The sequence below is a fragment of the Anthonomus grandis genome, chromosome 13 (assembly GCF_022605725.1).
Source record: "Anthonomus grandis grandis chromosome 13, icAntGran1.3, whole genome shotgun sequence".
Taxonomy (NCBI): domain Eukaryota; kingdom Metazoa; phylum Arthropoda; class Insecta; order Coleoptera; family Curculionidae; genus Anthonomus; species Anthonomus grandis.
Genome location: NC_065558.1, coordinates 5,266,661 through 5,282,030, shown reverse-complemented (window position 1 = coordinate 5,282,030; position 15,370 = coordinate 5,266,661). Strand labels below are relative to the sequence as shown.

Genomic DNA, 15,370 nt, shown 5'->3' with positions numbered 1-15,370 from the left:
TGAGGCAACAGAAAATACTGTGCACATAGCTACAGAGCTAAAAAAAAGATTAGAATAATAAGGCCTTTACAATTGAATATAAGGCTATTGCGTTCGTTTTTTGATGTGGCGACTGCTTATGAAATTATAATTATTCTAATCCTAGTACGCTATCTATCTGAAATGCACGTTAAAGTCCCAAAGTTAGTAGATTCGTCCAAAATATCCCTATTAATAGGAACCTTTATATATCTATCACAAAATACTTATAACTTGGGCGGTGGTCTGAGAAGACTCGAGGTCAAAGAACACGAGAAGAAAAAGAAGAAGAAGATCATCCAGATCTAAGCAAAAAGAAGAGTTTCTAATTTGGAGCGAAATTTGATTTTTTATGAAATTACTGTAACAATTTTTAATTTCAGTTGCCTTATAGATTATTTTTAATTATTCTGAGACAAGTTTAAATGTCAGTCGCAAATAAAACACCGAGACAACTTAAATAAAAAATATATATTAATGAGAATAAAATATAATTACTTATAAAACAACAAAATATATATATGTACGAATATAAAAATACACAGTATATTATGTACATACATAGTAAAACTCTAGATCACAATTACGTAACTCCTGTTCAGCTCAGTTCTCTATCCTAGTAAGATCTTCAACTTTATTCTTATTTCCACTTGCCATTCTATGATTTACTCCACCAGATACTGGGGTGGCGGTACCACTAACAGTTACATCCCGCTCCTCCTCCTCCTCATCGATGATACTGATGTCTCTTATGGAGGGTCTATGGGATCTCCTCCAACCCTCCGGGATTGTCACCATTTTCGTCTTCGTTAGTAGCCTCGGGCCACTGATGGTGATCAAAATGGCACCAGTCGGTGCCGTAACCATGATCGATAACACGCACACCATCATAATTTTTGTCGCATGTTGATATTCTTCGCTGCTAGTGTCCGAGATCAGGCCTAAAGTAACTGGTCCAAGAGCAGCCTAAAAGTGACATACATTGATTAAAATTTAAATTTAAAAATTCCCATTATTTTCCCTCACCTGGACCGTCGCTTTAGCCATCAAAGCGAACGCGATGAACACTTTTTCCTTCATGTTGTAGCCGCATCCGATCCCTACGAGAACGGTGACCACCATCCGGACCAAGACCGCGGCCACCAATATCCCAAACCCGATGGCAACGATCGTTCCGTCCAACTCGCTGAATTTAACTTGAGCTCCGGTGATGCCAAAGAGGATCGGCTCGAAGATCATCCAGAAGATTTCGAAAGCGGTGGCGGCCGGATTGTCCTCGATCTCCCATCCCTGTTTGGTCCAGACTACGAGACAGGTGAAGGCCGCTGCTACGCAGGCCAGAGGACCTGCACCTCCGTAACCTATTAGTTCGCTACCAAAAACCGCCACTGTGCCTCCTGATAGGAGCAAAAGGATCCTTAGGGGAACCTGGATGCGAAAAGAAACTGCATCAGGAAAATAACTTCTATGATGAGTTTTTATTTCAGCCGTATTAGTTCGGCAGATGGTTACATCGCGTACTGATATAGGTTGTAAAAAACTGGTCGATTCTGATGTAGTCTTATGCCAAACAGCAAACTTGCCAGGTTAAATGTTGACCGAGGCAGTATAATTAATTATTGAATAATTAAAACTTGGTTATTCCAAGATACCAGCTTAGGCCTTTCTTAATTATTCCAAATTTTGCAGCTCTGTGACGACTTCATAAAAAATTAAATAATTTCCAATTGGCAATCAAATTGCAGTCTTGCTTTTTCAAGCATACCTTAAAAAACAAAACACATGGTGGTAATGAATAACATGGCATTTTCACATTCTCATGAACTTACTTCAGGTGTATCCCAAAGTTCTGTCATTGGTATATAGTTCTGATATGTTTGACGTTGTAAAAACTTGTAAGATATTAAGCTTTGCAGATGATACACAATTACGACATTCATTTAAAATAAATCAGCTGCAATGGAAATTATCAATGATTTGAAAGCAATATATAAATACGCGTAGCAAAATAACTTCATGCGTCCAAACGTTCTGTTATGTATTCTGTTATGTATAAAGCACTTAATAGATTTTAGACTCAGAAAAAAGCTTTGTAAATCTTTTGTATTGTCTATTATTAACTATTATACTGTAATTTATTATTTTATATTTAATTTATTATTATATATTATTTTATCCTTGCCTTGGTAAGTTTATGGCTTATATGCAAAAATTTCAAAGTATCTGTTGCAGATTTATATTTAACCTTGGAAAATATGATATAAAATTAACAAGTTGGACTTTCTTCGGGTACGGTGAAATACGTAAAATCAATGTAAGATTTTTGGATAGGCTAAGCATTCCTCGGTTTTATTTAACATATTTCAGACGTAGTTTTTCGTACAATGCTGTCATTATTTACTAAGAAGCATTATTTATAAGAAGAAAGAATTTATTAAGATTCTTGCAAGTTTAAAGCTTTTGACAGAAAAAGTGGATTTCGTTAAAAATGTAGAGAATTTTATTTCAACAATCAATTAAATGTACGATGTATGGGTAAATTGGTAGTGTTTTTCTTAATTTTTTAATTGTTTTTATGATTATGTTATTATATATATATATGTATATATATATATATATATATATATATATATTTTTTTTTTTTCTTCTTTTTTTTTGTTCTCAATTTTCTTAAGTCATAAGTACAGTTTCTAGGTGTTTATATAGATTTTTTTTTGTATTTGTGGTAGTAGAATTGCCTATGGCTAGACTTCGCCGATGTAGCCTTGTTTGCTTTTAATAAAGTCATTTATTATTATTATTATTTTTATTAATAATTAACAAAAGATAAAATATAACTACTATTATTGTAGAAACACAAGAATAATAAAAACTAAGCAGTTGACACCCTACCTATAGTACCCAACTTACTCTAATTAATTAGGATAAAAAGATTTAAGCATTCAGTGTTCAGGGAGGGGGGTGAGGAAGGAGTATCGAAATTACATAAGTAATTACTTATACAATAATTTAATGGAATATAATATGCAAATTTAGACGCAATAAGTATCTATCAACACAAATCACTGATTGCTAAGTAGTAAGTCCTTAATTCGTTTCTTAAATAATTTGAGTTAAATAGAGAAATTCCAAATTTGGTGTTTATTAATATATATCGATACCTTATATGAAAAGGATCTGTGAATATTTCTTTAGTATGAAAGGGAATAGGTAAAAGATATTTTTTATGTATTTTAATAATGTGTACTTTGGTTCTATAAACAATTTTATGAGTTTATAGAACCAAAGTAAGTTAAAAAAAAGTGTAGAATTTTTTTGTTCAGCATATTTAGCCAATTTACTTCTTTCAGTTTATTGGGAAATTCCAAATAAAAGTCGCAAACATGAATTTTATAACTTTTGAATTCTTTGAATATCCGAAAAGTCCATATAGAATCCATAGAGATTTTCACAGAAATTCATGTTGAGTTAGATAGTTCCTATGTGGATATAACAGTCTTAATGCTAAATAACTGATTCTAAGTTTACCTCATTTTACTGTAAATAATCAAACCTAAATTTGTAGCAAAGTTTTATATTGATATTAAGGTAGAATTAAGTTACACAAGATACTGACTAGTTGACTACTAATGCAACCGATTTTGCTGGATTAATTTTTAGCATATGCTTAGTAGCTGCTCAAAATATATTTTCTAAATCAAAATTAATTTGAGCATTGACTTGCAGATTTTGAGAGAGCTTAGAAGAAAAATACACCATTGTATATTGAGTATCATCTGCGTACATATAATATTTTAATGATTTAAAGAATTGAGAGGTATATAACATAAAGAGCATCATAAGTAGACATAATAGATCCTCAAATTCTTACCATAAACGGATCGTGTTTTTCCGGGGTATAGTTACAAATAGTTCCCCATAAAACCCCAAAAGCGATCCCTCCTAAAATGGATACAGGCCCTTGGAGAATCAACTGAGCCAGACTGCTATCCGAGAACATAATGCTCTTGACAATGCCGAATATGGCAACCGAGGTAGCATCATCGATGCTGGATACTGCTAAAATCAGTGTGGGAATCCCTTTGGCCACTCCATAGCCCTTAGCCCGAAGCCTATAAATAAAATGTTCCTAAGGATTATAGTAAAAATTCCCTAGGATAACTATACCTGAAGAGGCAGGAAACAACCACTGCAGGAGACACGGCCGCAACAATACTCCCTAAAAGTATAGAATAATCCCATGGGATTTTCAGGAAGAACTTTGATAAAACCGCAGTGATTCCCGCCTCCACCACCCAAGGGATCAGGCCGATTTTGATCACTGTTAATTTAAGTTTCTTCATTGCTTCAGGATCCAGGTCCAGGCCAGCCCGTATCAACAGTATCACCAAAGCCAAATGCCTAATAAATTTTTATATATTCGATCATTGCTATTAAATATACAAATTCTTACCTTAATTCCTTATTGATTTCCTGAAATTCCTCGTTAATATTAACAATCCCGACGTTCTGAAACAGGACTCCAGTGAAAAGCATTCCAATAAGGGCTGGTAAAGTTGTAAGGGTCATGAGCCACCCCCCAAAGTGAGCGCAAATGCTCAGCAGGATCAGTTGATATAAAATGCCATTAGGAGGTGCAGCTGTATCGCCTACTATTGCGTATAAGACACACCAAGCTAAGATACCTATATAGAATAATTTAGAGAGAATAAGGGTTATCTAATGCTTATTTGAGTAGACTTACCAATGAGAGTTAAGGCAATAATTCTGGAAAACTGCCGGTAAGTCGGACAAAACGGATAGGGGCACATTTTTGGCCAGAATCTTGGCTGCCAAGAGGGATGGGATTCGTGTGATCGACATTTTAGGCAAAAACTGTACCACCAAGACCTATAAAAGATACACATTCAGTCACAATTTTCAAGCAAAAAAAATCCACAACACGTGTTTCGCTAACGATGATCAGTCACGCTCTACTAGTTACATCTTTATAATGGAGCGAAGAATCTAATAAAGCATGACTGAACATGATTGATTATGGAGATCGCCTTCATCTTATTAGGACCAATTTTTTGGTAGTCGTGCTTTTTTGTTTAATAGTTTTTCAGTTAGCTTAATGAAAATATATGTTATTATTTTCCAACAAATTATATTAATATAGATAAAAGGGCTAACGAAGACTTACAATGACAAAAGCATACAAGTTATGTTTAGTAGTTATTAAAACTGTAGGTGACTTCCTAGTACCTTAAAGTCAGTACCATATAGTCTTAAAGTCATTCTAAATTAATACTATGAAAGGCCGATCATCTCCTTATAAAAATATTCATTTGTAATTTTTAACCAGAATTGTTTGAAACTGCAGAAATACAATAAAAGAACAACATTTTGAAAATATAGCTGCTTGTATGGTAAAGAAATATCGATTTTAATTTTTGAACTTACATGTACCAGGAATAAATGAACAAAGAGTATTTAAATTGCAACAAGACTTATATGCTTTAAACAAATGAAAAATTCGAGCACAAAAAATGTAATAAAATTTACAAAATAGCGAATATCAAGGATATTAGAATCTTAACGAAGAAATATAATTATAATTGACTCAAAGGGATTAGACCTTGAATACTGCTAAACCTTCGTATGCATCAATTATTATTAACTGGTTTAAGTCATTTTAATTAAATTTTTTGTTTATTCCTACAAAGTGGCCAGTATTTCAAATTGATTGACAAATTGATTTTTCAACTCTTCTATATTTCACATCAGCTATATGTGCTTTAAGTCAGACATTTGTTAATCTTCTTGTTTGCACTTTATACTTTTTATCATTAATTTGATGGATCCCGGACTTTTTATTGGTCTTTATTTTATCATTGGGTTTCCTAAGAGATTTCTTTCCGAATCTTTTCAAGATTTTTCTAAGAGAAAGTGGGCTATTTTTATTTTTTTTCTAAATGTGGTAGAGTTTTCTTTTAGTTAGCTTATTAATAATGATCATAACCATTGAGCCTAGTAATTGTTTTAATTTTTTATTTTTCTTAATTCAATTTGTTATTACTTAAAGAAATTGAGACCAAACGATGTACCAAGTAATGCATGCTTGCCATTTTATAATACAAACATTGATTAGAGTGACTAGTTATGTATCTAAAAGTATGTGTTTCTTTTCTATAAATATAAAAAACTGATTAATGCAAGTTGGTTATTTGTTTCTTGTACTAATGTAAATTTAATGGATGCAAAACAATTATGATTACGAGTTGATTTTATTATTGAGTTGTTCTACAAATTGATTCAGTCTTATATCTTAAGCAAACTTGTGGAAAGTATTGGAATGTATTTTTTCTCATTTAACTAAATATGGTTCATGAAGAACTCTGCTAGAAAGGAAGAGAGGTAACCACCTTCAAGGACTAGTACAAATTTTTATATTGAAAAATATTTTGTAACATGCAAATATTTTTCAATATAAAAATTTGTACTACCAAAGTTTCTGGTACAGGAATACTGGGGAACAAAGAAGATGCATCAAAAGAAACAAGAATTTCATCTTCACTCAGAATTAAATTATTGGCTTTTGAAATAGACTGTTGGCTGTTTTTCACTGAAAAACATTCATTCAGGAAATTTTAATGTCTCAAAAACTTTGAAATGTTGTAAGTTGGAGACCCTATAGTCGAGACAATTGGTCCTATGGGAGAATAAAATGAAGAGTTTTGGTGAGTGGTAAAACTGTTTCTGTAATTTGAGTTGAGATTTTAAGAGTAAAACTTACCGGTCGTCCTCACTAATCTCCGAATACCTCCTGGCCCTGGAATACGCCGACGATTTGGAATAAGCGGACGTTTTGGAATGTATGGAATCGGTGGTGGAATGTTTTTTAACCCTATTGGAGTCCCCATTATCTGGAAGAAACAATTGCTTTGGATCCAGGTAAACTGTGCACTGACAAATGTTGCTTTCACTCGGACTTTTTACCAATCTACTAGTGGACGAATGCATTTCGGCTTGAATGTTCACGTTGTTATTAAATATGTGGCGGCTTTTTGAGTTGAGACGCATTCGTTGGATTGTTGTATTGTTTAAGTATTGGCTAGGTTTACATGGACACGTTTAGCGGACAAGGTAATTTCAAGGTAAGTCCAAACATTTCCTGTATTTTCTTACCTAATCTGGTTTTTTCAGGTCGTTCATCTAAAACATTGGCGGCCATATGTAAGATGCTCTTTTTCCGCACCGGTCCGATTTCCGCCAATTCGGATTGTGCGGAAATTTTCCGAGTTTTCGCCGGCGAATCAAAGGCATGGTTATCGCGTCCCTTATCGTGAAAATGATTTTCTATTATGCTGACCTAAAAAAAATCACGGTTTTATACAAATTTCTTTATATTATTCTTTTATTCCAATACATTACCTTTCTTGTGTGGTTGTTCTCTGGATGGGAAGTGGGCGATGGATTTCTTGAGTCATCGTTTACGTCCAGATCAACTGACATACTATCTAACACAAAAGAAACATTTACGATCTTGTTTCCACTACATGGAAGTAATTAAAAAGTTTATAAAGCATTTCATAGGGATCGTCCCAGATGAGTTTTAATGCCTAAAAATGCGCCCAAAGTTATTTTTATTGAACTTTTACTAGTGTGAAACTTAGCTTGTCTGCAAAATTTAACAAGTCTACAATTTTTGGAATTGAGTTAGGACTAGAATCTGCTATATAAGGTATTTCAGCAAAATTTGCCAAATTTTTAAATTAGACAATATTTTCTAAAACGAACAAGTTGCAATTTAAGACATTATTTAAATTTTTGATGATTTTAAGGTAGATGGAGCAATCTCTAACACACAACATATTTCTGAAAAACATAATAACTCAAAACAGTGCATATAGCTATGGCCTCGAGAATTGCAGAATATTCAAGATTTTATAACTCTAAAACTTTTCTAATATATTTCTAAACATAATTTACATGTATTTTATCAAAATAAAATATTCTAGTTTATTTACAATTGTTTGAAAACTTGTTATATTTTTTAGGTTATTAGGTAACTTATTATATGCCGTCGACGCACAGTTAATAGGGTTATTCGTTCCTATATTAGTTCTACTATATAATACATACAAATGAAATTGTAGCTGTGAATTTCATTTGAAAATATTAAACTAGAATTGCATTTTATCAGGTTGTTAAGGATTTTATACATTAATCTACATTGTTCAAGAAAGAAAAGTTTTTCTAGGTTAAATCTTTAATACAATGTCTCTGCTTGAGTAGCTCTATCGTAGATAAACATTATTTTAAGCACTTTAATTTATATTACTTAAACATTATTTAATTTTGTTTTACAACATGTACCCCATATAGGTGAAAGATATTTTATACCTGATAAGAAAAAGCCATTATAAGCATTCATTTTTGTTTCATGTTTAGACAATTTTTGCTTTTATATATACATGGTATAAGGCCATACATTTTTGCAATTTTTATATATTTTGTATAATTTTATTTATATGCATTTGCCAGTTTAGAGATTCATTTATTACCAAACTAAAGTATTTTATAGAGAGTGCCTTTTCTAAATTGACGTTATTAATTTTAATATCTATATTAGCCACATGTTTATTTTTTTGTTTAAACAGCATACATTTGTTTATTAGAAATTAAGCACCTATAATATAAACCTAAATCATCTTGTTCATTATCTCCTATGTATATTTGTGTTGTATCATCAGCGAATATGAAATAGATAGAAACCGATTTTAGGCTTAATACATATAAAGCGTACAATAATGGTCCTAGTACCGAACCCTGAGGTAAAACAAACTTGTACTTACTATTATATTTACTATTATATTATTGCTACTATTTTTAATTAATGCATACTGGTACTGATCAAGCATAAATAAATATATCATAAATAAAACACTTCAACCTCCTTTTAATAAGTTTCTCCAGGACTTTTCATAAAGTGTTTATTACGGAAATTGGTCGGTAGTTGTTCATTTGATCTTTTTTACCAGATTTAAAAACTGGAGTGATTTTATTTTTTACCAGTAGTAAAAACAGTATTTATTATATAACATAATCTTTTAAATTAATTAAATTTAATACTGTTAGTTAATCGTGATCTTGAAAAGAGTTACTGGACTAGTTGGTTCAATATTTATCAGAATGTCGCTACAAATAATTTCGTCAAATTCGTCTTTATAAGTTCAATTTCATTGTTTAACTCATTGGCAATATTATCACCAACCTGTTAAAAGTCGATTTCTTTTATCAACTCTTTCTTTTCGTTCAATAATAATTTTCCCGTTTAAATTCTAAAAGTCAATGTGAGTGTTGCCAGATTTATTATCAAAAAAAACTGTTGATAAATTTCCATTGCTTTTTTTGATCTGTACCAGTGCAATCCCATTCTTTACAAAAAAAAATATTTTTTTAATGTCCTAATTTTATTATTAACTTTAGAAAGGAAGTGTCGTAGATTTAGAACTTTAAATAAAACAGATTTTATTTCGGAAGAATTGCCGACGTTTCGCTCTTTATTTAGACCATCTTTAAGGCTATTTCTGTTTAAAAAATACCAGCCTATATTAATTTTTTATTTTTTTCTTAAAAGCATCATGGCATCTTTTCAAGAATTTCGCCATTAATCCAGGTATTATTTTCTTTTATTTTTACTGTTTTTATACTTTGTTGGATTAGCTTACGTAACCCTCGAAATAATATACCAGCTTGCCTTACATTTTTTATAATCTATCCATTTAATTTTATGATCCACTTTTAGCTTTAATATCTTATCACTAAGATTTATTTTAAATGTAAGGCGACTGCAATCGGAATGATAGTTGTGGTAAATCTCCACATCATCCGTCAATAATTTTCGGCCTAGATCTGATAACACATGATCAATTACGCTTTGCTTATTTTCTGTTACTCTTGTTGCATTTTATCATTAGTAATTAATGTACAGTCTTCTAATAAATTAATATTAAAGTCTCCAACAATAACATGTTTCTTAGAATTGTTATAAGAATATTTTTTAAGTTTTTCATAAATGTCACTCTTCAATATTTACGCAAACCCAGTTTGGTATTTTTTCTGCACTAAACCTACCTATATCGTTTCTTTGATATAAAGAGATTTTCCACCACAAATTTTTATTATGATGAATGCCTCTTCATTATTTAATAATGTCTCAGAGGGAGGTAGAATATCACATGGATTATTAATTCAGAAATATGTGCACGTTACACAAGTTAATATATATGCTCTATAGCGGTGTCTAAAGGCAAAAACTCGCAAATAGTTCAAAATTCCTTATTTTGGTTACATACCAAAGCTACAAGTATTAAAAATATACATCTGCATTGTCTAGTGCATACATACATAGTTTTTGGAGTAGTTGAACCCATTACCATGCAATATATAGAGAAGTAGGTTTATTAAGGAAACTTTAGATTATTAAAGAACTTCAAAAAATATATAAAAATTTAGAGTAAAATAATATTTGTAACAAAGATTAACGAAAATGTATGAGCAGAATCAATCGTTTACCGAGTAAAAGGCTCTCTCCAGTAGGAATGATTTTAATGCCTTACGGAAAATAGGAAAAGATGTGATGGACTTGATGTTCAATGGCAAATGATTGTGCATTTTTTTGCTTTGTATAATATAAAGTTTTCTTACCAATTCTGAATGTGGAGTAGGCAGATATAAATCATACTCCGCGTTTCTGAAATGATAATTATGGGATGGCCTATCTGAATTTGATGAAACGGGCTTGCGAATTAGACAAACGGACTCATATATAAGTAGTGTCGGCAAAGTTAGAATATTAAATTTTTTAAAGAAATCCTGGCAATGAGCTCTATAATTAAGTCTGAGTGTATAACGCAAAGTTCTCTTTTGAAGTCTGAACATTTTGTCAAATTAAGTGACACTACACACACCCCAAAAAGGAAGGGCGTAACGAAGGTGTGATTCAAAGAGGGAAAAATACACTGTTATAGAGGTTGGGAGGCTAAGCTCCTTGGAAATTGATCTTAGCGCAAAACAATTTTCTTGTTAAAGGGTTAATGTGCATGTCCTATTTTAACGACTTGTCAACACTAAGCCCCAAAAATTTCACTGAGTCGGCTTCGTCAATGGTTGCGTTATCCAGTACAAAAGATTGCAAATTATTTTTATAGAACAAAAATTTAGTTTTGGAGATGTTAAGGCAAAGAAGATTAGAGTCGCACCATGCTTTGATAGAAGTTAAGTCACTTGATATGATTTTATGAAGTTCGGCAATATCCGGATTGCTCCAGGCAAAACTAGTATCATCCGCGAATAGGCAGGTTCTTCCTTTAATATTCAGACTAGCGATATCATTGATAAATATGAGAAACAAAATAGTGCCAAGCACTGAACCTTGAAGACATCTTAGTATCAATCCTCACAAACTGACTCCTGTTATTGAGATATGACTTAAACCGTTCGAGGGGCATACCTCTAAACCCGTAGTGTTGCAACTTTTTTATTAAGATATCATGGTATATGCAATCAAAAGCTTTAGAAAAATCACAGAAGATTGTTGCCGTAGGATGTTGGTTGTTTAAGCTACAGTATATATTATTAAAAAGGGAAAACATAGCATCATTTGTGCATTTGTAATTTAAAAATTCAAATTGTTGAGGAGTGAGTATTTTAAATTTCAGTAGAAATAATAGGAGCCTTTTTTTCACTAATCTTTCAATAATTTTTGATAGTGTGGGAAGAAGAGCAATTGGGCGATAGTTGGAAGACTGATCTTTACCTTCTTCTTTATGTAGAGGGATTGTTGTTGCCTTCTTAAGGTAGTTGGGAAAAACTCCTTTTTGAAAAGACAGGTTGATTAAATTTGTAAGATGGTTTAATGTACACTCTGGCAGGTTTAGAAACATGTTCAACGTGAGTCCATCGGTTCCAGAAGAGTTCTTATTTTTGATTTTCCTAATCGTACTGCGAAGCTCAGGTAATACTCTTGGCGTAAAGAAAAAACTGTGTAAATTCTCATATGCCCTAGAAAGATAAGAAAGTGGATCGTCGGTAGGAGCCATGGTACTCATTAGATTCTTCGCTACATGCTAATAATAATGTATAATAACAAATAAAACGCAACAAAGTAAAGATAAAAGTGAAGGGATTAAAACTGGATTTTGAAGACTTTTGAAATAAATTGCGCAGCTAAGTCAGATTTTTGACACGTGCAAATAAGCAAACTAGTTTTAATTGCAATTAAGATTTCTCTTTCTTTATATCTTAGAGAGTAGAAATTTTCATACATTTGTTTAAAATAGTTCCCTTCTATTATTGTAGTATTATAACAAAAACGCAAAATTTATCCATAACAATATAATCCGTAAAATATAAGTTACAAGATTGTTTTTTTAATTTGGAATAAAGATCCAATTTTCAAAAATTATTATTCTTCAAACCTACTAGTATATCCTAAATCCTCCAACCTACACCCCCAAATTTAACTTTAAAAAGAAAGAAAAGAAAACAATAAGTTATCTATCTTGTGACTGGCCTTGACGATGTACAAGCAAGACATATTTAGACTTGTTATTCCCTAAGTTTTTTCTAGAGTTAATTTTGTAGCTTTCAGTATATTTGACTTACTTTGTTTAACGGCAAATATTAATTTTCCCCCAAAACTTAACAAGTCCAAACTTTTTTTGTAAATATCATTAGAAGAAAATGTTTATTCTTCCCAAAAAGTATGTGACATTAGTTTGATTTTTTTAATAATAAAAAATTTAATTTAATTTTAAATTGATATAACTTCTATGTGATTTATACAGGTTCTGTAAAATTTAGCTTGAGGGAGTTGTTAAGTTTTGCGGGTTACACTACTAACTTATAATAACGCAATTTTCCAGTAGTTCAACCACTGGTAGAAATTAATAAATCACTCTTGAATACGTTTGTAGTTAATGAAGGGTTTTCCAACCCTATTTAAAAATTAACGAAGATTGACTTGTCATATGATGTTTCTTTTATAGCAGTTTCCATATTAATTTATTGATTTTTTAAACGGCTTTTTGGGGTAGGTCGTATATAAATATATTCGTAAAAAATTTAAAATCGCGTTTTAATTTATCACTTTGGTCCCAATTTTTAGAAACTAAATTAAAGGGCAAAAATTAAAAAAAAAACTTACATCAATTACGATGATGACACTTCAGCATCACTTACCTATATAATATATACTATCTCTTTTAAATCACATAACGGCTTAACTATAATCACGAAAAGCGATCGGTATTTACGAGTATCGTCGCTGAAAGTTCCACTTTAGATCTGCAATCTATATGCAAGTCAAGTGCCAATTGTTATAAACAACCAAATATAAACAAAAAAAAAATTGAATTGTTATAGTAAGAGAGCAGACAACACCGGAGGTGATAGCGCCGAAAGGTTAAAATTTAAAATGACCATGCCTAGAAGGAGGGTTTATTCCACCTGATGGTTACCGATCCACCCGCGTTCATTATTTGATCGTCATCATCGTCGATTTGATTTTGTTTTCCCGATGACGCCATTTTGCGATTATTTACGAGCGAATTGGTTTACATATGTGTGTGTATATGGTATTGACAGCTGGACAGCTTATTATTAGTTCTTGCAACGGCTATTGGGACTCACTTTTTGTATACAGGGACTTTCAAAGACTTTTCGAACGGTATAATTAATGAACTGAAACATAAATATAAAACAATTAAGAAAATTTTAATTTTCAGATATAATTTCTTCATTTTAAACTTATTTTGATTTTATTATGAACCCCTACTTATTTTTTATGAATGTCGGTCAAATAAGCAGCATCTGTTTAATTCTACTGCAAGCCCTCTAACGAGTCTTGGTATTAGTATATTTATTTTAATACACATTCCTGTTATTCATCTTTTCTTTTGTCAAAGATCGACGGTCGAATTAGCAACAACAATTCGGTTATATTACGAACCTCTAGTTATTTTTTATGATTTTTTTATTTTTTTGAGAAGGGTGGTCAAATAAGCAGCAGCAAATTGATTTTACTGCGAACTTATCACTGGTATATTTTGTTCACAATTTATTTCAGATCGATTTTCTTGTTTCCAGATATTTATTTAAGAGATTTCTTCATTCCAGGGGGTTAAAATTAATTTTTTTCCCAAGAACTTGATGGCAGAATATCTTTATCAAATTTAGGTTATATTTATTGCCTTCATTATACCTTACAAAATACAGTTATGTTTACCCTTTTTATTTATTTCAAAAAATCACAAAAGGAGTAAAGAAAATATGAACAAAAATAAGAAAACTACTTAAAAATCCACTAAAAAGGGAAAGAATTAGAAAATGAATGAAGGTAGCTTTAAGAAACATGGAAAAGACTTAAAAACAGAATTAAACAAGAAAAACTTTTAAAAGTATAGTAGACAGAGTTAAAAAGAAAAACAAAACAGTGGAAGAATTTTTTTTTCTTTTTTAGTCCAAAATAATGATAATTTTTTTCCCTTATTTTTTTTTCCATTCATCTTATTTTTTTATTTTAATCGATTCTTTGAGTCTTATTACTGGCAATTTGTCGTTGTTTTTCTCTTTTTATACCGTTGTTTTTTTTTCGTAATTTTTCTGTCTGGAAAATAATCGACGTTTGCAGGCAGTTGAAACCATTTTTTACCAAATTTATTTTATTTTAATATAAAAAAATCTTTTTTTCTCACTTTTTTCTTCCTCGCGTTTAGATCTTAGAATTACATTTTTTTTCATTCTTGTTTCTCTGCTTGTTTTTTTTTTAGTTTCTCTTATTCTTTTGTTCGTTTTCTTCTTCCTAAGAAAGAAATTTTTCTTTCAAATGAAAACAAATCAAAATTTGCTCATCTTATGTCACATATAGTAACTTACATAAGTCAAAAAATACAATTATCTATACTAAAACTAGAATAAAAACAACAAATCAAAATTAAGATGACACTATTAGACTTATTAGAACGAATTTACATTTTAAAAAGTATGTTGCATAAACTTTTTTAAGGAATAAACACTATTTCTAATTAGGATTTGTTTAATTTTCGTTTTTACGTTATGATATTAACTATAATCACTGATAAAACCGCCTATGATCTTGTAACATCCAATTATGGTTTACAACATCGATCCATCTTTGGTCCAGTTATCGTAAGAGTTACAAAATGCAATCTAGTATCTTAATGTTATTGATGAAAGTTTCTTCCAGGCAGTTCAGGTGATTTTTCATTTGTTCTTTGAATAATTTTTATTCTCTTCCAAGTAGTTAGTGTCACTGTTGAAACCATTCCAGGCAGTCGATTTA

At 31.1% G+C, this 15,370-nt stretch overlaps 1 protein-coding gene across 4 annotated transcripts; it reads right to left on the bottom strand.

Moving 5' to 3' along the window:
- Positions 1-474: 474 nt before the first annotated feature.
- LOC126743990 (sodium/hydrogen exchanger 9B2-like) lies at positions 475-13,514 on the bottom strand. 4 transcript variants are annotated; one of them, XM_050451292.1, is made up of 10 exons: positions 13,214-13,514; positions 7,435-7,520; positions 7,189-7,372; positions 6,797-6,926; positions 4,763-4,908; positions 4,472-4,703; positions 4,186-4,419; positions 3,890-4,130; positions 1,045-1,446; positions 475-984 (listed from the first exon to the last, which is right to left on the bottom strand). In XM_050451292.1, exons 2-10 carry the CDS (start codon positions 7,513-7,515, stop codon positions 622-624), a joined length of 2,013 nt encoding a protein of 670 aa, XP_050307249.1. In that variant the 5' UTR covers positions 7,516-7,520; positions 13,214-13,514; the 3' UTR covers positions 475-621. The 4 variants fall into 4 exon arrangements, with proteins under 4 accessions (XP_050307249.1, XP_050307246.1, XP_050307245.1 ...); XM_050451289.1 differs by having other exon boundaries at positions 7,435-7,516; XM_050451288.1 differs by having other exon boundaries at positions 13,249-13,514.
- Positions 13,515-15,370: the final 1,856 nt, after the last annotated feature.

What these genes read in the sequence shown, in the direction of transcription:
- LOC126743990 (XM_050451292.1), bottom strand. Translation starts at nt 7,515, where the DNA reads ATGTCAGTTGATCTGGACGTAAACGATGACTCAAGAAATCCATCGCCC. An exon ending in ACCTGAAAAAACCAGATTAG is followed by an intron (nt 6,927 to 7,188) that starts GTAAGAAAATAC and finishes TGTTTCTTCCAG; the next exon opens with ATAATGGGGACTCCAATAGG. An exon ending in GAGATTAGTGAGGACGACCG is followed by an intron (nt 4,909 to 6,796) that starts GTAAGTTTTACT and finishes TATCTTTTATAG; the next exon opens with GTCTTGGTGGTACAGTTTTT.